Source organism: Oryctolagus cuniculus, chromosome 3, assembly GCF_964237555.1.
Source record: "Oryctolagus cuniculus chromosome 3, mOryCun1.1, whole genome shotgun sequence".
Taxonomy (NCBI): Eukaryota; Metazoa; Chordata; class Mammalia; order Lagomorpha; family Leporidae; genus Oryctolagus; species Oryctolagus cuniculus.
Window position 1 is genome coordinate 129,292,753 of NC_091434.1, and position 25,629 is coordinate 129,318,381.

Consider the following 25,629-nt stretch of genomic DNA (forward strand, 5'->3'; position numbering starts at 1 on the left):
TATTTTTTGTTATGACTAATTCCATTTTTTTCTGGTTACAGTTTTTAAACTAGTTACCTGTCTCTAGTATATGATATATCACCCATTAACTAGATAATTCTGGTCTTCTTTGTCATAAATGAGTTTTATTAGAGGCAAAAGAGCAGATGTCAGCTTATTCTCTATGAATGACTGGTTCCAGCCACCACCACCATCACCACCACCCATTGCTTCTCCTGTCTGTTTTGCTAAATTTGATGCCTTTTGGGTGTTTTGTATGGCTTCCCCCTTTTGGGAAGTACCCATTACTCTCATGACCTTCCCCTTTTTAATTCTCTTTTTGTCTTTCTGATCTAATGCTTATGAGTTGTCTATCTCCATTATTTCTATCTGCCAGTCTCCAAATAGCAAGGTTTTCTTTTGAGTTCTATCCTCTTTTCCACCAGAGTAGCCAAATGAACAATTGCTAAATCCACTGTTGACCCCTCTCTCTATTTTGACTGTCAGAACTGCATTTTGAGGTGCTCAGTAGATGGTTCTGCTTCAGAGCTCACTGTAAACCCAAACTCAGTGTGCCTGAGTCTTACTCAGTTCTCTATGAAAGCACTTTCTGCTTCAGATTTTCTATTTCTTATAGTGGCACCATCATTGCTCCATCTGTCACCTCTCTCCCAGGAGAGATCTAAGCTGTCATACCCAAAGTATCACACTCTGGTTTATTAGCTCCTGTTCCTGAGGCCACTACCCTACTACAGCTCTCACGAACTTTTGCCGATGATTTAAGCAATCTAATTACTGCTCACCGTGACTTCTCTTTCTCCCATCCCTGGTGTATAGATGTCAGATTGTATGCAGTTGTTGTCCAGGGTTCAGATAATTTAACTCCATCACTCAGAATTCTTATTGATTTTCTGTTGTGTTTTAAAAATAATCAAAGCAAGAAATCTTCAAATGCTTTGTTAGTGTGCTACATGTCCCTTTATTTTATGCCTTTATTTTCTTATTTTCTTTTATCACTGCCCTTTTATTTTAGTCTCAGTATGTGTATATTTATTTACTTATAAATTACAGTATTTTACTAGAATATTACATTATATAACCTTCATAAAAACAGAAAATGAATTGGTGAAATTAAGTAAAATTACATTTTTATTACATTTATTAAACGTAGAGATATTTGATCACACTAAGTGATATTAAAGTGAGCACTGTTAAACCAGCATCAATATTTTTAAAAAAATTTGATCTAGAACCAGTACTGTGGCATAGTGGGTAAAGCATTTGCCTGCTCTGCCTGCATCCCATATGGGCACTGGCACTTCCGATCCAGCTCTCTGCTATGGCCTGGAAAGCAATGGAAGATGGCCCAAGTCCTTGGGCCCCTGCCCACACATGGGAGAACTAGAGGAAACTCCAGGATCCTTGCTTCTGATCAGCTCAGCTCCGGCCATTGTAGCCATTTGGGGAGTCTATCAGCTGATGGAAGGTCTCTCTCTATGTCTCTCTCTCTAACTCTGCCTTTCAAATAAATAAATAAATATTTAAAAATTTTTAATTTAAAATTTATGACATTTATTTGAAATCCAACTTCATAGTTAAGGTTTGATATTCTGATGTTTACTTTTAATGAATGTCCATAGGAGAAAAAAGATAATTCATGAGGATGTACCAAGAATAGAAGTCAAAGGTTGTTCTCACCAAATCTTGCTACCTATTTTCTTTATATATCTGTATATAGATACATAATTTATATAAGGTGAGCAAATTTCGTATATTTCATTATTACAGGTTTAGAAGCCTAGTGATACTTCCCACCCTATCCTCCCTCCCAGTCATTCTCACACCCTCCCTCCTCCTTTCTTATTCTTTCTTTTAATTTTCATAATGACATACTTTCAGTTTATTTCATAATCATAAGCTTAATTATCTACTAAGTATTTAAGCAATGGAGTTCAAATACAATTATTGGAAAAATGTGTATATTTTAAAAATAAATGTTAGTATTCACCAATGACAATCATTCATTCCTATTAACTATCAGAAATTGTGTATTTTTAAAAAGATTTATTTATGTGTTTAGAAAGTAGAGTTATCAAAAGAGAATGAGGGAGAGGGAGGGAGAGAGGGAAGGGAGGGAAGGAGAGAGTGAAGGGAGGGAGGGAAGAAGAGAGGGATGGAGGGAGGAAGAGAGGGATGGAGAGAGGGAGGGAGGGAGGGAGGGAGGGAAGGAAAAGAGAGAGAGAGAGAATATGAATATTTTCCATCTGCTGGTACACTCCCAGATGTAATGACCAGGGTGGGCCAGGCTGAAGCCAGGAGCCAGGAGTTTCATCCAGGTCTCCCAAGTCGACTCAGGGGCCCAAACACTTGGGCCATCTTGTGCTGCTTTTCTGAGCCCATTAGCAGGGAGCTGGATCAGAAGTGGAGCAGCTGAGACATGAACAGGTGCTGACATGGGATGCTGGCATTCCAGGTGGTGGTTTAACCTACTATCTCACGATGCTGACCCCAAAATTGTGTATTTCTAAAAATATTTTTTAATAAATGGTTTTAATAAATGTTCTGAGGAATGGGCATTTAGTATAATGGTTGGGACACTGTCTTGCATCAGAGCACCTTGCTCGATTTTAGGCTCTTGGCTCCTGCTTCTTGCCAATATAGACCCTGGAATGTAGCCTAATGCAATTATTGCCACCACATGGGAGACATGGATGGTGCTCCTGGCTCTGACCTGGCCCAGGCTCTCTCTCTCTCTCTCATAAATGCATGCACTTCTACTCTCTCTCTCGCTGTCTCTGCCTCTGAAACAATCCGTTCTTGAGTTCTTCATAGGAAAATTGTCTGCATATATTAAAATACTGTTTTAAAGTTTGTTACATAAGAAGATGTGACAGGTTTTAAAAGTGGCATTTTTTAATGTAACATAGTCACATGATTTCAAAATATCTATCTTCAGAGGACTGTGCCTGCATCAAACTTTTCTCAAAACAACAGGTAGTGGTTTTTCTCTAATACCTACTATGTAGCATATTGCGGATAACCACTATTTACTTTCTTCCTAAGTATCTAACAAATAGTATACTATTGATAAGCGCTTTTCACCATCTTCTATTTTTGCTTAAAAATCATCCATTATATACATTCTGCAGCTTTTAAACTCATTTCCCATGAGGTAATCAGTAAACTGCTGTGATTAAAATAATTTCTTGGTTAATCTCTAGCACACTACAAAATATTAACAGGGCTCTACAAAGTATAAAGAGCTCATGAGTATACACTCTGTTGCATCAGTACCATCCTGTGAAGCAGTCTGTCTTATTTTGGTTTATTTGCAGAAGATGCAGGAAATAATTCCACATATACTTCTATCTCTGTAACTTTATTCTGTTAAAAAAAAAGTCCAAGACAGGTGTTTTTACTAGTGGTTATGACACTGGTTGTGGTGCCCACAGCCCATATTGGAGTACCTGAGTTTGATTCCTAGCAAGGTTCTTGATTCTAGATTTCCACCAGTATAGACCACGGGAAGCAGCAGTGATAGTTCAAGTAGTTAGATTCATGCCACCCAAGTAGAAGACCTGGATTGAGTTCCTGGCCCAGCCCACTCATTGTGGGCATTTAGGGATTGAACCTGCAGAGGAGAGACCTCTCTCTCTCACCCACTCTGCCTCTAAAAAAACTAACAAATAAAGATGCCAACCAGAGAAGGCACTCAATATTTAATATACAGGTTTTTATTAAATATTTATGTGTTTTTATTAAACAAATAACTCAGTATTTAGATTTGATCTTCATTGACCCATTTTTCCTTGTGAGCTCACAATAGTAATTCCTTAAGTATTTTATTATTGAAACAGAAATAGGGAATGCTGTGAGCTGAAAACATTAGAAATATTTATACTTTGATTCTATTATTACTAAAACTTTTTGTAGTTAATTTGTTCTACTAATTTCCCCCAGTTTTTTCACAAGTATTTATTTATTCCTTCCGACAACATTTGCTGACAAAACATACATTTTGATTTGTCACCATATTGTTTTCAACATATCACTTTAGCTGTTTCTCCATGATGAGAGAGGCTTTCCTAAATGACCTGTAAACTCCTTGTCTTTTGCTATTAAATATTAAAATCCAAAAGTAGATGCCACAGATTTATTTTGCACATTGACAGAAATTTGTAAAGTACTTAAAATTTCAGGGGGAATCCAAAATATAGAAAAAGCTGCATGAATTTCAAAAATGTTTACAGCAAAATAAACTTACCTTTTCATTCCATTTTTCCATAAATTTTCAAAGTTATTTATTTGGGTGGCTGACAGGCAGAAAGAAAAAGAGAGATCAGTGTACCTCCCCAATTTACTCCTCAGATGCCCACAACAGCTGGGTCTAGGCCAAATCAAAACTAGAACAAGGAACTCAGTCTGGGTCCCCTACATGAGTGTTAAGGACCCATGTCCTTGGACCATGACCCGATTCTTTCCAGCATATGTGTTATAAGGAAGCTAGAATTGAAAACACAGACAAAACATAAACCCAGGAACTCCAATATGGAATGAGGCATCCATAGTGGAAACTCAACCATTATGGTAAATGCCCATACCTCTGTGAGTTTTTTGAAATGCCTGCATATTCTGGAAATTATAGACATTTAATATCATGCCAATATCATTGACTATAACTCTAAAGTACCTTGTATGTTTAGGGTGAGATTTGGTATTAGCAATACTAGATGTAGATGAAGATTTCAAACAGCTTTTTTGATGTTAAACATTTTTCACTGTCTCCATGTTACATCTGATTTACTCTGATGATCAGTTGTTTTTACTGTTATGTTGCTGATAAAATACTTGTAGAACTATGAAAAATACCAGCTCTCCTATTATTGCATTTCCTACATTATTTTGTCAACATATTAATTCTGTGCAGTAATCTTTTGTCTTTCCCTTAACTATTATAGGAAAGTTTACTTGGTTGACATTAGATAATGTAAGCTATAAGTCTGCCTAACTGAACAGTAAACTTCAATGTAGAGGTGAGTGAGTGAAGCAGTTCCCTCACTTTCCTTCCTTAGAGTCCAATCCCAGGGTTCTCCTGGGATTCCTCACAGATGATGTGATCCGCTGACCAGAAGTAAGATAATATTGATACCAATCTATTTATTAAATGTTAGTAAATTTTAATGTATTTTCTACTTTCAATTTTAAAAATTAATAAAACTCCTAAGTTTTTTTTTTTTCCTTGTAGTCCATCAGGTCATTTTAAAAAAATGCTGTATTCACTTTATTTTATTCGAAGGGCAGAGACAGAGACAGATTTTCCATCTACTGGTTCACTCCCCCCAAATACCCATAACAGTGGGGCCAGCTCAGGCTGAACCAGGAGCCAAGAACTCAGTCTGTATCTCCCACATGGGTGACAGGTACCCAAGTACTTGAGCTGTTGACTCCCAGAGTACACAACAGCAGGAAGTTAGAACGGGGAATAGGGCCAGACACTCTGAAATGAGATGTGAGTATCCCAAGCCACTTCTTCAAACAACAGGTGAATCACTTACCCTCCGTTTGGTCCATTTTGCATAACCTGCAGAGTATATGTACCTCATAGTAGATATTTTCATCTGAATGAGTTAGCTTGGCTTTTCAGAACTGGAATCCAGTTCTGACTATAAAGACTCTGTGTATAACTGTTGCATAGAATGCTGTTGTACTATGACACTTCTAGTAAACTAACTTTTCATTATACTAATTATCCACCTTTCTTAGCAACTCTTACTGCAATCCCAAACATTTTGTGTAATTTTTCACTTTTTAAATATTAGTATATTATTTTATCCATTTATTGGTTAGTTGTGTCATGCATGTTGTTACAGTATGATGTCTTCATATCTTTATTGCCATGTCTTTTTTTTTTAAAGATTTATTCATTTATTTGAAAGTCAGTGTTACACAGAGAGAAGGAGAGGCATTGAGAAAGAGAGAGAGAGAGAGAGAGAGAGAGAGGGAGGAGGGAGGTCTTCCATCTGCTGGTTCACTCAACGTTGACGTCAACTGCTGGAGCTGCACTGATCCAAAGCCAGGAGCCAGGAGCTTCTTCCAGGTCTCCCATGAGGGGGCAGGGGCCCAAGGACTTGGGCCATCCTCTACTGCTTTCCCAGGCCATAGCAGAGAGCTGGATTGGAAGTGGAGCAGCCGGGACTTGAACTGGCACCTATATTGGATGCCGAAACTGTAGGCGGCTGCTTTACCCACTGCGCCACAGTGACAGCTCCTCCATATCTTTTTTTTTCCTCTTCATTCCTATTTTTCAAAGTGTTTTTAATTGAATTAAAATTATTCCTGATACATACTTTGAAAAGTTTGTCTTCTTTTTCAAAATTTTTGCACAGTAGGGTGAACTTATTAACAACAATAGTTCAAAATAGCTCTGAGAGAGAATTTTGAATGCACTCAACATAAAGAAATGATAATAGTTTATAGTAATGGATATGCTCATTACTGTGATCAATCATTACACAATTGAAGCAACATCATATTATACCCCACGAATATATGCAGTTGTTATATAAATCACATTAGTAATGTTGCTACAGAATTCTGTTTTTGCCTAGGTACATAAGCAGAATACCATTTAAGCATCACTTTATATATTACACTGAAACAATTCAGTCCTCCTGATAGAAATTAAACTTCTTATGAATTTTATCTGTTTAGAAAATTTTATTTATTTGAAAGAGCAACAGAGAAAGCATGAAACATACAGACTGACAGATATACCCTGTCCACTGACTTGCTTCTCAAATGTGTAATGACACTACCAGAATGTTGAATGATTATTATCTAAATCTTCTTTTTACAAGGTGCTTGGGTTCTTGACCCCCATCATGAGCACTTCTGCACTTCATTGAAGGGTGGATGGGGCTTGGTAAAGGAAGAGCATAGAAAGCTTATTAGACACCCCCCCCCCAAAAAAAAAGGCGAGATATGGAGTGCTCTAGCATTGTCTGGGGGTGCAGTGAGATGCAAAGGTCCTGAAGGCTTTCAATAGAAAGATACTTGTCTTTGCTTGACTCTTGTGTAACTCTTAGGAGAAAAGAATCCAAGTGAGTTGGGTTCTCAAGAGCTGAGTCCTGCTACTGTAGTCTCATGACTGCAAATAAGTAGTACAAAACATCTGAAATGGTCCAGAACTGTTAATCCTTGGCAAATCAAAGAGTAGGCATTTCTTTTTGCACTAAAATATGTCAGACTGTCTTTTTCAATGAAATAATTTTGTAAATTCAGCAAAACCATTTTACCCTATAATGTGCTCAGGATGTATCTTCAACCATATATAATAAAGATTGAGCTATAAAATATTAAAGCAAGTACAAAGTCAATAACTTTTATATTTGAGAACTGTGTACTTAGAAGAGGTAGAAATAGAAGGAAAAGAGAAATGAGGGACAGAGGGAAGGAAGAGGGGACTGTTAGCTGCATGCTTGTTGTAAAAACTTAACATCTGTTCCTTTGGACTATGTGTAGGTAAGAAGAACCCTAAGCCCACACACTCACCAAAAATATCAAGATGTTTAATTCATGATACAGACTTGATGGGACCAAGGGACCTTATAGCCAGGAGGAGATGCAGCTGCTCTCAGGAGATGCTTTAGGACCACTCTTTCCCTAACCCTCTCTTTGCTTAGGGCTGTGGGGCTATTCTGACACTGCCCTTGAATTCATCTCAGTGGGTGAATTGATTTCCTTTTGCTCATAGATCATTTCAATTAGCAAAAAGTCACTATGTTTAGCATTTTCTTTTATGGCCTCTTTGATTGTTGCACTGAAATGGCTTGGGCGGCTTCATCCTTGCACAGGGAAAGCAGAAAGGTCAAGGCTGTGATGTGCCTAGTGAGGGCTCGAGCCACCTAAAAGGCCTGTGCTTCCATTCATAAAAGATAGTTATTGCTCTGGAAAGGATGCTGCCTTTGCTGCTTAAACGTCAAGTAGTTCCAAAGTCAGAAGACATTTCTAAGCAGTATTTGGAAACACCTTTAAGTGGAATGCTGAAGGTAAATATGATAGCAACCCTACAAATATAAAAACCAGATATTTCTCCCTAGCTAAACTAATGAGTCAAACCAATTATTGCATAAATTTGTTGAAGTTTACAATTTCTAAACATTCATCCCAAGTGATATAAGAGTAATAATATTCTCAATGACACCAAGTACATATGAGTTTTATAGTGTTTAACATGTCTTTAAAGGCAGTACCTTCTTTGAATCTCACATCAACCAAATCCCTTGTGGTAGGTTGCACGTGCATCATTATAGCATGTGTTAGCATATTTCTGTTAGGCAAATTTTCCAACATCATATGATCTGTAGCCAGGCACAAAGCTTGTCCTCTGATTTTTGTCTTTGTTCTTTCCCCACCCCACCCCCTGCATACCCAAAATATGAATTATGTAAATGAATAAATCAGCCTTAGATTTTTTTTACAATGCTAACTTTATTCCCAATTGAATGTTCTAAAAAAGGTAATCATATATTTGAAGGAAAATGGCATGGAAGTACAAAAGGATAGAGCATTAATGAACAGAAATCAAATTTCATTGTGAAATGACATTTAAATTAAACAGATTAAATGAAAACAATCTTTGATTATTTTTGTATATAAAATTATATGTATATGTAAAATTTTATTCATAATTCTCTACATAAATTATTTTCACTTTTGTTTTCATTATTTCCCTTAATACTGGGGTATAGTTGAAAAGCCCTCCATAATTATTCCTCAATTCTTTTTTTAAAAAGGACTTATTTAATTGAACGAGTTACAGGAGAGAGGTAGACAGGGTGAGAGAAGAGAGAGAGAGAGAGAGAGAGAGATCTTCCATCCACTGGTTCACTCCCCAAATGGCTGTACGTAATAGTTGGAGCTGAGCAGATCCAAAGCCAGGAGCCAGGAGCTTCTTCTGGGTCGCCCACATGGGTGTAGGGGCCCAAGGACTAGGACCATCCTCCGTTGCTTTCCCAGTCACATAGCAGGGAGCTGCATGGGAAGTGGATCAGCAAGGACCAGTGCCCATGTGGGATGCAGGTGCTGCAGGCTGGTGCTTTAACTCACTGTGCCACAGGACCGGTCATCCTCCAGTTCTTAATAGTGATTTGAGAGTAATGAAGAGGCCATGTTTTTAGTTTAACCATTTTAAGTTTTCCTGTATCTTTTCCTCCCTGCTAGGAAAAGGAAGATGACAAATCAGACATCTCAAGTCTTCAGCAACCTAAAAGCCCACAAGGTCTAAGCGACACAGGCTATTCTTCTGATGGGATATCGAGTTCACTTGGTGAAATTCCAAGCCTTATTCCAAGTGATGAAAAGGACTTGCTCAGGGGACTGAAAAAGGACTCTTTCTCACAAGAAAGCAGCCCTACCAGCCCCTCAGATCTGGCTAAGTTAGAAAGCACAGTCCTTTCCATTTTGGAAGCGCAGACAAGTACATTTGTTGCTGGGAAGTCAGAAAAGAAATCACAACCCCATGAGATTTCACCTGAGCAGCTTACAGACCAGCCAAAAATTCATACTGGCCCTGAAACCCTGGAAATTGCGATTTCAGGGGAGGAGCTCAAGGAGAGTCAGGAAGAAAAGAAAGACACTTTTAAACAAGATGCCCAGCAAGGCATTCCTGCCAGTAAGGACTACAAAGCAAAGTTTGAGTTTGTTGAGGACACAACTACCAGAAGACAGCTTTATGATTCCGTGGAAGACAGTAGTGAGAGTGAAAACTCGCCTGTGCCGCAAAGAAAACGGAGAACGAGCGTCGGTTCCTCAAGCAGCGATGACTATAAACAAGAGGACAGCCAAGGATCTGGGGAGGAGGAGGACTTCATTCGGAAGCAAATCATAGAGATGAGTGCTGACGAAGACGCCTCCGGGTCTGAAGATGATGAGTTTATCAGGAACCAGCTCAAAGAGATCAGCAGTACTGAGAGCCAGAAGAAGGAAGAGATGAAAGGCAAAGGGAAGATAGTAGCAGGCAAACACAGAAGGATAACTCGGAAAAGCAGTGCAAGCTTTGACGATGAGGCAGGGAGACGGCATTCGTGGCATGATGAAGACGATGAAACATTCGACGAGAGTCCTGAGCTTAAATTCCGAGAGACTAAAAGTCAGGAGAGTGAAGAACTTGTGGTCACCGGAGGAGGTGGGCTCCGTCGGTTCAAAACCATAGAACTCAACAGCACAATAGCAGAGAAATATTCCGCTGAGCCTCCCCAGAAAAAAACAACTTTGTATTTTGACGAAGAGCCAGAGTTAGAAATGGAAAGTCTGACGGACTCACCGGAAGACAGGTCCAGGGGCGAGGGATCTTCCAGTCTCCATGCTTCCAGCTTCACTCCTGGCACGTCCCCTACATCAGTGTCATCGCTCGATGAGGACAGTGACAGTAGCCCCAGCCACAGGAAAGGAGAGAGCAAGCAGCAACGTAAGGCTCGGCACAGACCACACGGCCCACTGTTACCTACCATTGAAGATTCTTCAGAGGAAGAAGAACTGAGGGAGGAGGAGGAGTTGCTGAAAGAGCAGGAAAAGCAGCGGGAATTAGAACAGCAACAAAGAAAGAGTTCGAGTAAGAAATCCAAGAAAGACAAGGATGAACTCCGAGCTCAGAGAAGGCGGGAGAGACCAAAGACACCACCCAGTAACCTCTCTCCCATCGAAGATGCCTCTCCCACGGAAGAATTACGTCAGGCTGCAGAAATGGAGGAGCTCCACAGGTCTTCTTGTTCTGAATATTCACCTAGCATAGAATCAGACCCCGAAGGTTTTGAAATAAGCCCAGAAAAAATAATCGAAGTACAAAAAGTGTATAAATTGCCCACAGCTGTGTCTTTGTACTCACCAACTGACGAACAAGTTCTTATGCATAAAGAAGGTGATCAAAAGGCCTTAAAAAGTGCTGAGGAGATGTATGAAGAAATGATGCATAAAACCCACAAATATAAAGCTTTTCCAGCTGCAAACGAACGAGACGACGTGTTTGAAAAAGAGCCTTTGTACGGCGGGATGTTGATAGAAGATTATATTTATGAGTCGTTAGTAGAGGATGCGTACAATGGATCGGTAGATGGCAGTCTGCTAACTAGGCAAGAGGAGGAAAATGGATTTCTACAACAGAGAGGAAGAGAGCAAAAAATAAGACTTCAAGAACAAATTTATGAAGACCCTATGCAGAAAATTGCAGACCTCCAGAAAGAGTTTTATGAGTTAGAAAGTTTACATGCTGTTGTGCCTCAGGAAGACATTGTTTCAAGCTCCTTTATCATTCCAGAAAGCCATGAGATAGTGGATCTGGGTTCCATGGTAACTTCTACCAGTGAAGAAAAAAAGCTGCTGGATGCTGATGCTGCCTATGAAGAACTGATGAAGAGGCAGCAGATGCAGTTGACGCCTGGAGCCAGCCCAACGCAGCTGCCCGTTGTGGACGATATGACAGAGGCCACCGTGGATTTTGACAGAGTGCCTGATGCATCTTTGACATCCAGTGTTCTCTCGGGAGCATCTCTTACAGATTCCACCAGCAGTGCAACACTGTCTATCCCAGATGTTAAAATAACCCAACATTTTTCAGCGGAAGAAATTGAAGATGAATATGTCACTGATTACACCAGAGAAATTCAGGAGATAATTGCCCATGAGTCACTGATTTTGACCTACTCAGAGCCTTCAGAAAGTGCTACATCTGTCCCACCCTCTGATACACCTTCTCTCACCTCATCTGTTTCTTCAGTTTGCACCACAGATAGCTCCTCACCCATCACCCTAGACAGCATAACCACAGTTTATACAGAGCCCGTGGACACAATACCTAAATTTGAAGACTCCGAGGAAGTTTCTTCATCGACTTACTTTCCAGGCAGCATTATAGACTACCCAGAGGAAATCAGTATGTCTTTAGATAAGTCTGCCACATCAGAAGGCAGAACTAGTGCTGATCATATTGTGATTTCCTTATCTGATATGGCACCTTCTATCACAGAAGCTGTAGGAGCCAAACCTGAGAAGCCAATGGCTGACACCATTTCTACTGACTTACCTGCATCTGAAAAAGATTCGGTGAAAAAAACCAAGATGGAAACTGGCAATGGAATTATTCTGGAAGTTTTGGAAGCTTCCAAAGATAAAAGGAAGGAGTCCGAGGCTGCGCTAACAAAAATGAGCTCACCTGAAACCATATTTGTCCAGCCACCTTCTTCTATGATAGCCCCTCCCATGAAGGAGCAGCTTTCATCTCCGTACTTTTTACCCGGAGAGGTCTTTGCTCAGGAAAAACCTGCTTCTCAGTTAGCATCTGGCAGCCCTTCTGTTACCTCTCTTCCCACTAAAACCCGCCCATTCTTCCGAAGTTCTTCTTTGGACATATCAGCTCAACCTCCACCTCCTCCCCCTCCGCCTCCTCCTCCTCCTCCACCACCTCCCCCTCCCCCTCCTCCTCCTCCATTGCCTCCACCAACTTCACCTAAACCAACTATTCATCCTAAAAAAAACCTAACAATTACAGCTCCAGTGACTCTAGCTGCTTCAGCTGCGCCTCTGGTTGATGCCATTAGCACTGTCGAGACCACAGCCGTGCAGAGGGGTAGTGGATTACCTGTAACAAAATTATGTGCCACCGCGCCTCCTCCTGTTCCTCCCAAGCCTTCTTCAATTCCATCTGGCCTTGTATTTACACATAGGCCTGAGCCAAGCAAACCTCCAATTGCCCCTAAACCGTCCATTCCTCAGCCGCCTGTAACAACACAAAAACCAACAGAAATACAGCCAAAACCAGCAGGTCTGTCTTTAACTTCAAGTATGACCTTAAATTTAGTGACTTCTGCAGACTATAAATTACCCTCCCCAACTTCCCCACTTTCCCCACACTCTAACAAGTCATCACCAAGATTTTCAAAATCCCTTATGGAAACTTACGTGGTTATTACACTGCCATCTGAACCTGGGACTCCAACAGATTCTGCAGCTAGTCAAGCAATCACCAGTTGGCCCTTGGGATCGCCCCCTAAAGACCTGGTTTCTATTGAGCCGGTGTTTTCTGTGCTTCCTCCTCTGACAGGTGCAGAGATTCCAAGTTCTTCAGAACAGATACAGTATAGCTCAGGAGTTCTGGAGACACTCTCTGCTGCCCCTGTTAGGGTACCACCTTCATTTCAAGCATCGCCACCATCAGTTGCACAGCTTCTCACAGCCGCAGTTTCCAAGGCGGGGGTTTCGGCAGCCAGGAGCACAGTCCCTCCTGTGAGTCTCAGCAGTGTTTCTATATCGATCCCTCCAGAACCTCTTGCTCTAGATGACCTGCATTCAGAGAAGCTTCAGTATAAGGAAAATGGAACATTGCAGCTGGTTGGTGATGTTATGGATTTGCGTACAGTACCAAAAGTAGAAGGTAAAGCAACTGAAAAAGGTATGGATCTCTCTGCTCCCACGATGGATGTGAAAAGGCAGACTACATCCAGTGAAGTTTATGGGAGGCAAATCAGTGCAGTCCAACCCTCTGTTATAAATCTCAGTGCAACTTCATCAGTAATGACTCCGATATCCCTGGACACGGAAGCAGTGACAGTCGTCACATGCACAGCTAGTGCAAGTTACACTGCAGGTACAGAAAGCCTAGTTAGTTTAGAACACGCAATGACAAAGCCACTTGAGCTTACCACATCAAAGCATACTGAGCCCCCATACAGGATGCCAAGTAGCCAGGTCTTTCCTATGGTTAGGGAGGAAGCACCCATAAACTTATCTCTAGGTACTTCAGCACATGCTGTGACATCTGCTGTTCCAAAACCTGTCACTGTGCCTCCTGGAGCCACAAATGGATGGTCTGATAGCACCATATCCCAGGGAATCCCTGATGGAGAAGTAGTGGATCTCAGTACAACAAAGTCTCATAGAACTGTCGTAACAATGGATGAATCTACTTCAAGTGTGGTGACTAAAATTGTAGAAGATGATGAAAAGCCTGTTGATTTGACTGCAGGAAGGAGAGCGGTGTGCTGTGATGTGGTTTATAAGTTACCTTTTGGAAGGAGCTGCACTGCACAGCAGCCTGCAACTACTCTTCCCGAGGATCGTTTTGGTTATAGAGATGACCACTATCAATATGACCGATCAGGGCCATATGGTTATAGAGGGATTGGAGGAATGAAACCTTCCATGTCTGACACTAACTTAGTGGAAGCTGGACACTTTTTCTATAAAAGTAAGAATGCTTTTGATTATTCTGGAGGAGCTGATGCAGCAGTAGATCTAACTTCAGGGAGAATTACTACAGGTCAGTATGATGCAGCAGCCGACCTTTCTTTGAAATATCATTATGGTGTTCCTCATCTCATTTCAGGATGAAAATAAGATCCCATTTTCCAATTTTGTTACTTTTCTCTTTATTTGGATGGTTTGGCAACATATTTTGGAGTACATGTGTGCTTTAGTTTCTTCATTTTTTTTATTTATTCTGCCCAAAGCCCACCTGCATGCGCCTGCATGTGCAACATTGCTTTGATTCTGCATCTAATTAGGTTAACCTATGGATTTGCATGACGTCCCATTCAATATGTTCATCAAGATGAGAGGGTTTTCAGAACCAAAAGGCATCATTCATTCTTGGAACTGGACTATAACTGTACCCTGTATTTCAGGTGAGGTAATGGACTATTCAAGCAAGACGACAGGTCCATATCCAGAAACCCGACAAGTCATTTCAGGAGTTGGGATTAGTACCCCACAGTATTCCACAGCAAGAATGACTCCACCTCCAGGACCCCAGTATGGTGTGGGGAGTGTTCTGAGGTCATCTAATGGCATTGTCTATTCTTCAGTAGCAACTCCAATACCTTCCACATTTGCTATCACCACACAGCCTGGCTCCATCTTCAGCACTACTGTTAGGGATTTGTCTGGTCTTCATACCACGGATGCAGTGGCTTCATTATCTGCCCTTCAACAGAGCCAGCCAATGCCTAGAACATATTTCATGACAACAGGTGCATCCGAAACAGACATTGCAGTAACTGGCCCTGATATCAATGCCAGTTTGCAAACTATTGCTATGGAGACTCTTACTGCCGAAACAATAGACTCTCTTCCCACTTTAACCACAGCATCTGAAGTATTTTCTGAAGTGGTGGGAGATGAAAGTACTCTTTTAATTGTCCCTGAGGAAGATAAACAGCAGCAGCAACTTGACTTGGAGCGTGAGCTCTTAGAACTGGAGAAAATTAAGCAACAGCGCTTTGCTGAGGAATTGGAGTGGGAACGCCAGGAGATCCAAAGGTTTCGAGAACAAGAAAAGATCATGGTTCAAAAAAAGCTGGAGGAGCTGCAGTCTATGAAGCAGCACCTTCTCTATCAGCAGGAAGAAGAACGGCAAGCACAGTTCATGATGAGGCAGGAGACATTAGCTCAGCAGCAGCTGCAGCTGGAGCAGATTCAGCAGCTGCAGCAGCAGCTTCACCAGCAGCTCGAGGAGCAGAAGATTCGCCAGATCTACCAGTATAACTATGATCCTTCTGGAACTGCTTCCCCACAGACCACCACAGAGCAGGCAATTTTGGAGGGTCAGTATGTGGCCCCAGAAAGCAGTCAGTTTTGGGCAGCTGAAGATGCCACCACCACAGCATCCGCTGTGGTGGCAATTGAAATACCGCAGAACCAAGGATGGTACACAGTTCAGTCTGACGGTGTCACTCAGTACATCGCCCCACCTGGCATCCTGAGCACCGTGTCAGAAATACCTCTGACCGATGTTGTTGTAAAAGAGGAGAAACAACCCAAAAAGAGAAGTTCTGGAGCCAAAGCCCGTGGGCAGTATGATGAGATAGGAGAAAATATGGCAGACGATCCCAGATGTTTTAAGAAGATAGTGGACAGTGGTGTACAAACTGATGACGAAGATGCTGCAGATCGGAGTTATGTGAGTAGGAGGAGGAGAACTAAAAAAAGTGTTGATACCAGCGTGCAAACTGATGATGAAGATCAGGATGAATGGGATATGCCTTCTAGAGCAAGGAGAAAAGCTCGGGTAGGGAAATACAGTGACAGCACAGCAGAGGCTGACAAGACCAAACCCATTTCCAAGGTCTCCAGCGTAGCAGTTCAAACAGTAGCAGAGATATCTGTGCAAACCGAACCAGTTGGAACCATAAGAACACCTTCCATACGAGCACGAGTGGATGCCAAGGTAGAAATAATTAAACACATTTCAGCACCTGAAAAGACTTACAAAGGGGGCAGTTTAGGATGTCAAACAGAAGCAGATGCAGACACACAAAGTCCTCAATATCTGAGTGCCACATCTCCACCTAAAGACAAGAAACGCCCAACACCTTTAGAGATCGGTTATTCATCTCACCTTCGGGCAGATTCCACACTGCAGCTGGCTCCTTCCCCACCCAAATCTCCAAAAGTCCTTTATTCACCCATCTCACCACTTTCACCAGGCAAAGCCTTAGAATCAGCCTTTGTACCTTATGAAAAACCCCTCCCTGATGATATAAGTCCACAGAAAGTACTGCATCCAGATATGGCTAAAGTTCCCCCAGCAAGTCCTAAGACAGCCAAGATGATGCAGCGTTCTATGTCTGACCCCAAGCCTCTGAGTCCAACAGCAGACGAAAGTTCCAGGGCTCCTTTTCAGTATACCGAGGGCTTCACGGTAAGAGTGATTCTTTACAGTTAGAAGACAATGGATGAGTTGATGTTAATCATGTGTTTGCAGACTTTAGAAGGTAACAAAGCCCCTGGTACCTTAGAACTCTAATACTAAGTTCCATTAAGGACCATTACGTTAGAAATTTGCGGGAAAGTAGAAAAGCCTATATTTACACTTAAAAGTGTCAAAGGAAGAAAATACCTTTTGTGAGGCTAAGTGAAAAAGTTTATTGTTTTGTGACTTGATGAAGTTGGAAGGCTTTTTTTCCCCCTAGTATCAGAATCCCCCATTATATAAATTACAGACTGCTTTCATTGAATAGAAATTTCATTTTAAAACATGGATGGAATAAACATAAAACATGAACAGATAAGGTAAAGAATGACCATAAGTTCGTACCCTGGATACTCAGATTCATTACTGGGAGGGCCCTTGAGGGGATGATCTGGTCTGTGTCTTCTTTGTCCAGCCAGATTGTTTTCATAAAAAGGCTTAGAACATTTGCTGATCAAAAGAGAACATGCCTGGGGCTGGCAGATGAAGGAGTAATAAAATCATCACAGTTCATTTATTCATGTGTATTTGTTTCTGACAACAATCTTAATCTAACCTCAAGTAAACCTTTTTCCTAGGGTTTATAGAAGCAAAAAGAAACTTTATTTCTCTTTGAGTATTAGAGATTATTAGAAATATATGTAGATACTCTTCAAGGGAGAAAATATATATGTTAGACACATTTGTGGCTATCTCTATGACTGATACTAGGAAATGTTGATAATAAGTTATAAAAGCAGGTGTATCTTATTTGAAGTCTTCAAAGGGTGAGTAGTAAATATGTTAGTTCAGTTTAGAACAGATCTTTTTTTCAGATTGGAAGTCCTCTTAATGCGGCAGTTTCTGGACTAAGTCTTCAAGCCAGAGGCTTCTAGTAGGTTTTTCTGAGATACTATTGTATTTCCACTGATGCATACATTAAAAATTGGTGGTAGCAGGAAAAAAAGTAATTAAATAGAAAAAGCAGCCCATTTGTAGGTATACCAGTGGGAATATTAATAAACTACATTTCATTTGAAGTTTTCTTTTTTTTTTTTTAATTTTTTTGACAGGCAGAGTGGACAGTGAGAGAGAGAGAGAGTCAGAGAGAAAGGTTTTCCTTTTGCTGTTGGTTCACCCTCCAATGGCCGCCACGGCCGGCGCGCTGCGGCCAGCACATCGCACTGATCCAAAGCCAGGAGCCAGGTGCTTCTCCTGGTCTCCCATGTGGGTGCAGGGCCCAAGCACTTGGGCCATCCTCCACTGCACTCCCAGGCCACAGCAGAGAGCTGGCCTGGAAGAGGGGCAACCGGGACAGAATCCGGCACCCCTACCGGGACTAGAACCCCGTGTGCTGGTGCCGCAGGTGGAGGATTAGCCTATTGGGCTGCAGCGCCGGCCTGAAGTTTTCTAGTAGCATTTTGAATATTGCTTTTTTTCTCAAACAGTACATCTTAAAAGTAATCCTGCTCACGTGACACACGGGTCAGATCTATGGGGTTCAGTATCTACCAGTGCACTGAGTTTTCATCAAGTTTACACAGTTATTTCATACATCACTTTGTTTCTAGATTTGATTCTATTGTGAAAAGTGATTTGTAATTCAGTTCTAGTGTTTACATATTTATTTTTATACTTGTCTATAAAAGTACTTAGTCACATATTTTTAAGATTTTTTTGACAATACTTTTTAGATACAATTTTCAAGACTTCCATCATTAGGAAGAATAGAGTTCTCCAGTGATCATTCACTTATACCTCAACTCTTCATCCCAATGCCCTCAGTTAAGGAAAAATTCAACTTACATGTAATTTTCCTCACAGTATTTGGATTTGGAAATTTAATAACCAGCATACACTGGGTTGTATAGGTTGTATTAATGATTGCATCACTAATATTGATTAATCATAAAAGAGATTGAATATAATTAATCTGAATTGGTAAATCTGAGGTGATTGAGCCTTAGAACACAACTCAGTGGTTCTTCCAACTGATCAAATTCAATGCATAATTTAATTTGGAATTACTGTATGTAAACTAAAAGGTTTTGTGGTTTTGTATACCCAAGGTAGTACTTTTTATGTACAATGTTTTTAACACTTTGAGTCTAAGAAGTTAATTTTGTAGTTTGTTTCCATGCAATATCTAGCAAGCTTTGAGTGCATTTTAAAGTAAATTCTTAATTATAAGTATGTGTTACTCACTATTTGCTATACTGAAAAGAATAACCCTATAAGTGATATTCATAGTGCTATGAATTAAATTTAAGAAGTCTAGCTCAGTAGTTTATAAATTGTTTTTTCATAGACTGCACGTATTCAGTAGGCTGAGAGACAGGATAGCAACACATATATCATACAGTATAAAGGTACATTTTATACTGTGTCAGATTTTGTGCCAACATCTTCTGTTCCTGGTCAGGAGAGGTTTCAAAGACATGAAGATCAAATCTCTGTTGGACAATGCAGGAAAAAAATGGAGATCATTCTAAATAGAAGGAATAAAATGTGCAAAGGTTCAGACTGGCAAACAGACGTAAAGCACAGTGGAGGAGAAAAGGGTTTACCATAAATGAAACTAGAATGGTGATCGAGGGCCAGGTCACTGGGGATCTAGTTTGCTGAATTACTGAGTTTGGGTTTCATTCCCACGGCTACGTGAAGCCCAGACAAAAGGCACTGTAAGTTTGTATTTACACTATGCACTAGCCCATGGACTCCTCCCACTCTTTCCTTCCCTACAGTCAATTCTCTGAAGAGAAACCAGAGTGATTTTCTAAATTGTACATCAGATTATATCCTTTGCTGTACATATTAAACCCTGTCCTGGGGTCTCATCAGATTCAGAATATATTAGAAATTTCTTTAGAAGGCTCCACATGGTAGGACTCTTCCTAGCTCATCACTTCATTCTTCACTCTCCACTTATTCTGCATCAGGTGTCTCACTATTCTTTGGATGTGCCAGCCTCATCCTCACCCAGGCCTGGTCTGGATCTCCCTCTGCACTCCAGATCTTTTCAAGGCTCGCTTCTGTGTACAAGTTTCTACCTAGATTTCATTGCCACAAATAGGCTGCCCTTACCTGCTTCTCTAAATATGTCTGTCTGTCTCCACAGATCTCTGTTTCTGCCTCCACATTTGTATACACTACTTATTAATAATATCACATTATTCATTTCATTGACTGTCATCTTCTCCAGTAGAATATAAGCTCTGTAGGGCTGGCGCCGCGGCTCACTAGGCTAATCCTCCGCCTAGCGGCGCCGGCACACCGGGTTCTAGTCCCAGTAGGGGCGCCGGATTCTGTCCCGGTTGCCCCTCTTCCAGGCCAGCTCTCTGCTGTGGCCAGGAGTGCAGTGGAGGATGGCCCAAGTGCTTGGGCCCTGCACCCCATGGGAGACCAGGATAAGTACCTGGCTCCTGCCATAGGATCAGAGCGGTGCGCGGGCTGCAACGCGCCAGCCGCGGCAGCCATTGGAGGGTGAACCAACGGCAAAGGAAGACCTTTCTCTCTGTCTCTCTCTCTCTCTCACTGTCCACTCTGCCTGTCAAAAAAAAAAAAAAAGAATATAAGCTCTGTAAGAGCAAGAATTTTGCTTTGTTTTCTGCTGCAGTTTAAAGTGCCTTGAATAATCCCTGGCACAAAGCAGGCCCTCAAGATTCATTGAATAAATGTGTTAAATGGGGGCTTATATGCACTAAAGCAAAAGAGTGAGTAGTGAAAGATTCTGGAGGCTTAATGTATGCTGAGGCCATCCTCACAAGTCATGTTGAGAAGCTAAGTTGATATCTCCTCTGCTTAAAGTGTCAAAAAGACCATATTTTGGGGGTCGGCACTGTGAAATAGTAGGCTAATCCTCCACCTGTGCTTGAATCCAATATGGGTGCCAGTTCTAGTCCTGGCTTCTCCTCTTCCAATCCAGCTCTCTGCAATGGCCTGGGAAAGCAATAGAAGATGGCCCAAGTGCTTGAGCTTCTGCACCCATGTGGGAGGCTTGGAGGAAGCTCCTGGCTCCTGGCTTCAGATCAGCCCAGCTCTGGCTGTTGCAGCCATCTGGGGAGTGAACCAGCATATGGAAGATCTTTCTCTCAGTCTCTCCCTCTCTGTGCTGTAACTCTACATTTCAAGTAAATAAACAAAATCTTTTTTTAATTTATATTTTATTTTATTTAATGAACATAAATTTCCAAAGTATAGCTTATGGATTGCAATAGCTTCCCCCCCATAACTTCCCTCCCACCCACAATACTCCCCTCCCACTCCCTCTCTCCTTCCATTCACATCAAGATTAATTTTCAATTATCTTATTCTATCGGTTAGTGTTAGCAGGTACTAGACTTGTTTATGTGCTCCCTTTGACTCTTAGTCCTTTCATTATGATCAATTGTAAACTGAAATTGATCACTTGGAATAGTGAGATGGCATTGGTACATGCCACCTTGATGGGATTGAATTGGAATCCCCTGGTATGTTTCTGACTCTACCATTTGGGGCAAGTCAGCTTGAGCATGTCCCAAGTTATACATCTCTTCCCTCTCTTATTCCCACTCTTATGTTTAACAGGGATCACATTTCAGTTAATTTTCAACACTTAAGAATAACTGTGTGATAACACTAACCGATAGAATAAATAAAGCGGAGAGTGATCCAACATGGGAAGCGAGATACTCAGCAGACTCATAGAATGGCAGATGTCCTAAATAGGGCCTCAGAATCAGCCCTAAAGCCATTCGGATCTGGCTGAAAAGCCCATGAGAGTATTTCAGGCATGGAAAGCCAAGACACTCTGGCAAAAAGATCTCTGTGAGTGAGATCCCAGTGGAAAGAACAGGTCTTCAAAGAAGGAGGTACCTTTCTCTGAAGGGAGGAGAGAACCTCCACTTTGACTATGACCTTGTCTAAACAAGATAAGAGTTGGAGAACTCAGAGGGCTTCCATAGCCTTGGAAACTCATGACTGGAGCATAGGGAGATTACTGATGCCATAGACAGGAGTGTCAATTGGTAAAGTCAACAACAGGAGTCACTGTGCACTTACTCCTCATGTAGGATCTCTGTCCTTAATGTGCTGTGCATTGAGATTTAATGCTATAACGAGTACTCAAACAATATATTTCACTTTGTGTTTCTATGGGGGTGCAAACTGTTGAAATCTTTACTTAATGCATACTAAACTTATCCTCTGTTAAAAAAAAAAAAAAGAAATTATCAATTCCCAACTTGAATCTCACTGGGATTAAACATGACAATAGGTCTGATCTGATTTCATCATCATTTAAAAAATCATCTATTATTTTTCACTTTATGTTTCTGTGTGGGAGCAAACTGTTGAAATCCTTACTTAATGTATACCAAGCTGATCTTCTATATATTAAGATAATCGAAAATGAATCTTGATGTGAATGGAAGAGGAGAGGGAGTGGAAAAGGGGAGGGTTGTGGGTGGGAGGGCGGTATGTGGGGGAAGCCATTGTAATCCATAGGTCGTACTTTGGAAATTTATATTTATTAAATAAAAGTTTAAAAAAATTTCAATTATCTTTATATACAGAACATCAATTTAGCATATATTAAGTAAAGATTTCAACAGTTTGCACCCACACAGAAACACAAAGTGTAAAATACTATTTGAGTACTAGTTATAGCATTAATTAAACACCTAAGAGTAATTAAACAAAATCTTTTTAAAAAAGACCCTATTTTTGTACAGCCTTCCTTTGGTATCTGCCAGAGATTAGTTCCTGGATCTCCCATAGATATAATCCCCAAGGTTGCTCATATCCCCTTATGTCATTGCATCATATCCGAATGCCACTAACAGACCTTGTCGTGTACAATTTAAATCATCTCTAGATGACTCATAATACCCAATTTAATGTAAATCTTATGTAAAGAGTTGTTAAACTGTATTATTTAGGAAATAATGACCCAAGAAGTCTTTATAAAGTCTATATGATTTTGAGTACAGGTGCAGTTTTTTTTTTCAAATATGCATAGTCCATAGAAAGAAAGGGCCAACTGTAAACATCTGAAACTGAACACAAGTTGAATAGTTTATGGTTTCACAAAGCACAACATCTTACAGATGAGAAAACAAGGTCCAGATTGGGCTAGTGGCTTTATCATGGTTCCGTGATAAACTATTAAATAGCCTAGAATAATTAGAATACTGGACTGCATGTGTTAAAACTGTGATCCTTTTATCGGCCTTTTCTGAGACTTACTGATTTGCTGAATCAGTGCCCTGATTGGCTGTCTTTTTATCTTCTCATTTCTTCTGCTCTACTTAAATTTCCCATCCAAATATCTTTGCTTAGACTTGCTCCTTTTTTTGGTTTGTTGGTTTTGTTTTTAATTCATTCTTCCTTGCATTCACTCATTATCTCATCGAGTTCTTCACTAATTGTTCTTTCCAAGACATTGTGGTAAACTCCAAAGGTGTCGGATGAACCAGAGAGGCAGGGAAGAAGATTATTGTAGCACCTTCTTTATAATGTCTGAGGAAAATGTGACATTACCCATTGGGAGAAATAGTATTGTAAATGCAAAGAATTGGTTTGGAGCTTGACATATCTAATTAATCCTAAGAGTTTAAAGTATAATAGTTTAATGATTTCTCTATCACAAATGATTGCATACTTCAGGAAGAGCTCATGTTTTGTCAGTGATCACACACATTACGTTTTTGCCCTGAAAAGAAAAAGCTGCCTTAAAATGTTGTCACCTCTAAAGGACCTTAAAAGTACGTAGACTGTTAAGTGTTCTAGCTGTTTTATTTTACTATCAGACTTGTTTAACAATTTGAGAGGTTTTCTAGTACAAAGCAAACCCCATATTAAAATCTTTTTGTCCTAGAGTTTAAGCCAGGATCCTATTGAAAAGCAGATGGTATTCAGAAGCTGATTTTTACAAGAATATGTTTTTCTCCTCTGATTGCTGTTTTGATAGCTATTTTTAAGATTTTTGGAACTCTTCAATGTCTATTTCTGAAAGTAATTTTCATAACCTAAATTGAGAGATTTTATTTTTGTTAATTCCTCCAGAGTATAAAAGTTTGAGAAATAATGGTTATGATGGCCAAATGTGATTTGAAGAATAATATTTATTAGAGGTTTTTTTTTAATTATTGGCTTCTTATAGTGCTTTTTAAAAACAGTAATAAAATTCGCCTATTTTGAAATTAAAACAGGAAATATTGTTTTACAGTGTTTTTCAAACTAAATGGCATTAAAATAATTTAGTATTTAGTAATTGAGAGGATATAATAAAAGTAGATTTAGACAGATGTACACATGTATACAAATGCCATTGAATGAAAGCCAGAAAGTTTTAAGTTTATCACAATCTCTTATACATTAGTTAATGTTGTCATTTCATTATAATCAATATCTAAGGATCAATTTCAAAGCAGATCTTTGTATGGTAAATAAGAAAATTAAATCTTTTTTGTTTTCCTTTCCATACATCTATATTTTCAAATACAAAAATTAACATGATTCTAAGAAACCAATTTATATTCCTTTTGCTCAGTGAAATACTTTTGCCAAAAGCATAATACTGGGTAGGTGTTTGGCCTAGTGGTTAAGAGACTAGTTACAACTAGTGAGCTCTTGAGTAACTGGGTTCCTGCCACTTATGTGAGACATAGGTTGCATTCCCAGCTCCTGACTTCAGCCTTGGCCTGGGAGTTCCAGCTATTGTGGGCATCTGGGAGTGAACCAGTAGAGAACTTTCTATTTCTCTCTCCCTCTTTCCCCCGCCCAATAAATAAAATAGTAGATTTAAAATATTTTTAAAACTTAAAAATAATAGAAACAAATGCTTCTGTAGAATATATGGAATACTTTCCAAGAAAATTTAATTTAATTTAATTTAATTTGGGGGAACTGTTTCACACAAGATAGCATTATGAAGGAGAAATATTTCATTCATTGCAAACATATGTAGATAAGAACATCTCTGAACTATTTAAATGTGATTTTTCTAGGTTTTCTCAAGGAATATTTGATCAATAAGAAAAAAATAAATAGAAATTCATGTCAATTTTAGTTGGGCATTTCAAGAATCTGAGTATACAATACTTTTGTTATATCGACATAATTTAGTGAAGGATTTATACCACTATTAAAATGGTCACTGTGTTCTCCATGGTGTTTTATAGGTAGCTTTTGAATCATTCTTCAAACTGTCAATAGTCTGATGCTCTAGAAAAGATACCATATTGTAGTCATGATGTAACAAAATTAGAGACTTGTATTTTGCAATCTTTAAAACTTGCTCTGATGAGAGTACCAATAAGTATTTTCTGTGATCATTGGAAATGCTTCAGTTTCTTATTATAGACCAATAATTTGTCCTCAAAATGAAGTAATTCACTGGCAGAGAGAACCAAAATGTTCAGTATCCTGGACTATAAAGAATTGACTGCCAAAAAGAGAAAGAGGAAGATGCATTTAGTTTTAGTTTTCATGTTAATCCTTATAAATTTTCATTTATTGTTCTATTCCAGATTTGCCACCTAAACTAACACATTTTTGATAGATGAATATTACCTTGATGCGATTGCAGCAAATCAGAACTGTTTATGATTTCTGCCCATGAAGAAGGAATCACATTGGATAGTTGTACATAGCACTCAGTATCCTAGCCCAGTAACACCATGTGTGCTAAAGATAGGGGAAAATCTGGAGATCTGATGTGTTACTTTAATACTTATGTTGGCCATGTTTTCATAGCCTCCTAGTTATGCCAATGCTTTTAAATTACTTCAATATTTCTCTCTGTGCTGACTGATCATCAGATCTTTCAACTTTGCTAAAGGCATATAGGCAAAAGCTCCCCCAATAAGTTTCTGAAGTAGTGATTATAAAAAGATTGATTTTAAACTTAGCAGTAACTTGACATTGACAGATTAAAAGGAAGAAAAAAG

At 39.8% G+C, this 25,629-nt stretch overlaps 1 protein-coding gene across 13 annotated transcripts in view; it reads left to right on the forward strand.

Moving 5' to 3' along the window:
• The window catches only part of PCLO (piccolo presynaptic cytomatrix protein), a 526,538-nt gene that overhangs the window by 255,737 nt on the left and 245,172 nt on the right, over positions 1 to 25,629 (forward strand). For 10 of the 13 annotated variants that reach the window (XR_007918164.2, XR_007918166.2, XR_007918167.2 and 7 more), the window contains exons 5-6: positions 9,202 to 14,290; positions 14,655 to 16,669. Coding sequence is in view for 10 of the 13 variants with exons in the window: in XM_051842630.2 (XP_051698590.2) it covers positions 9,202 to 14,290; positions 14,655 to 16,669 (7,104 nt within the window). In the remaining 3 variants the exon portion in view is untranslated. The remainder of the gene's footprint in view (positions 1 to 9,201; positions 14,291 to 14,654; positions 16,670 to 25,629) is intronic. The other 3 variants (XM_051842631.2, XM_051842632.2, XM_051842633.2) reach the window with 3 other exon arrangements.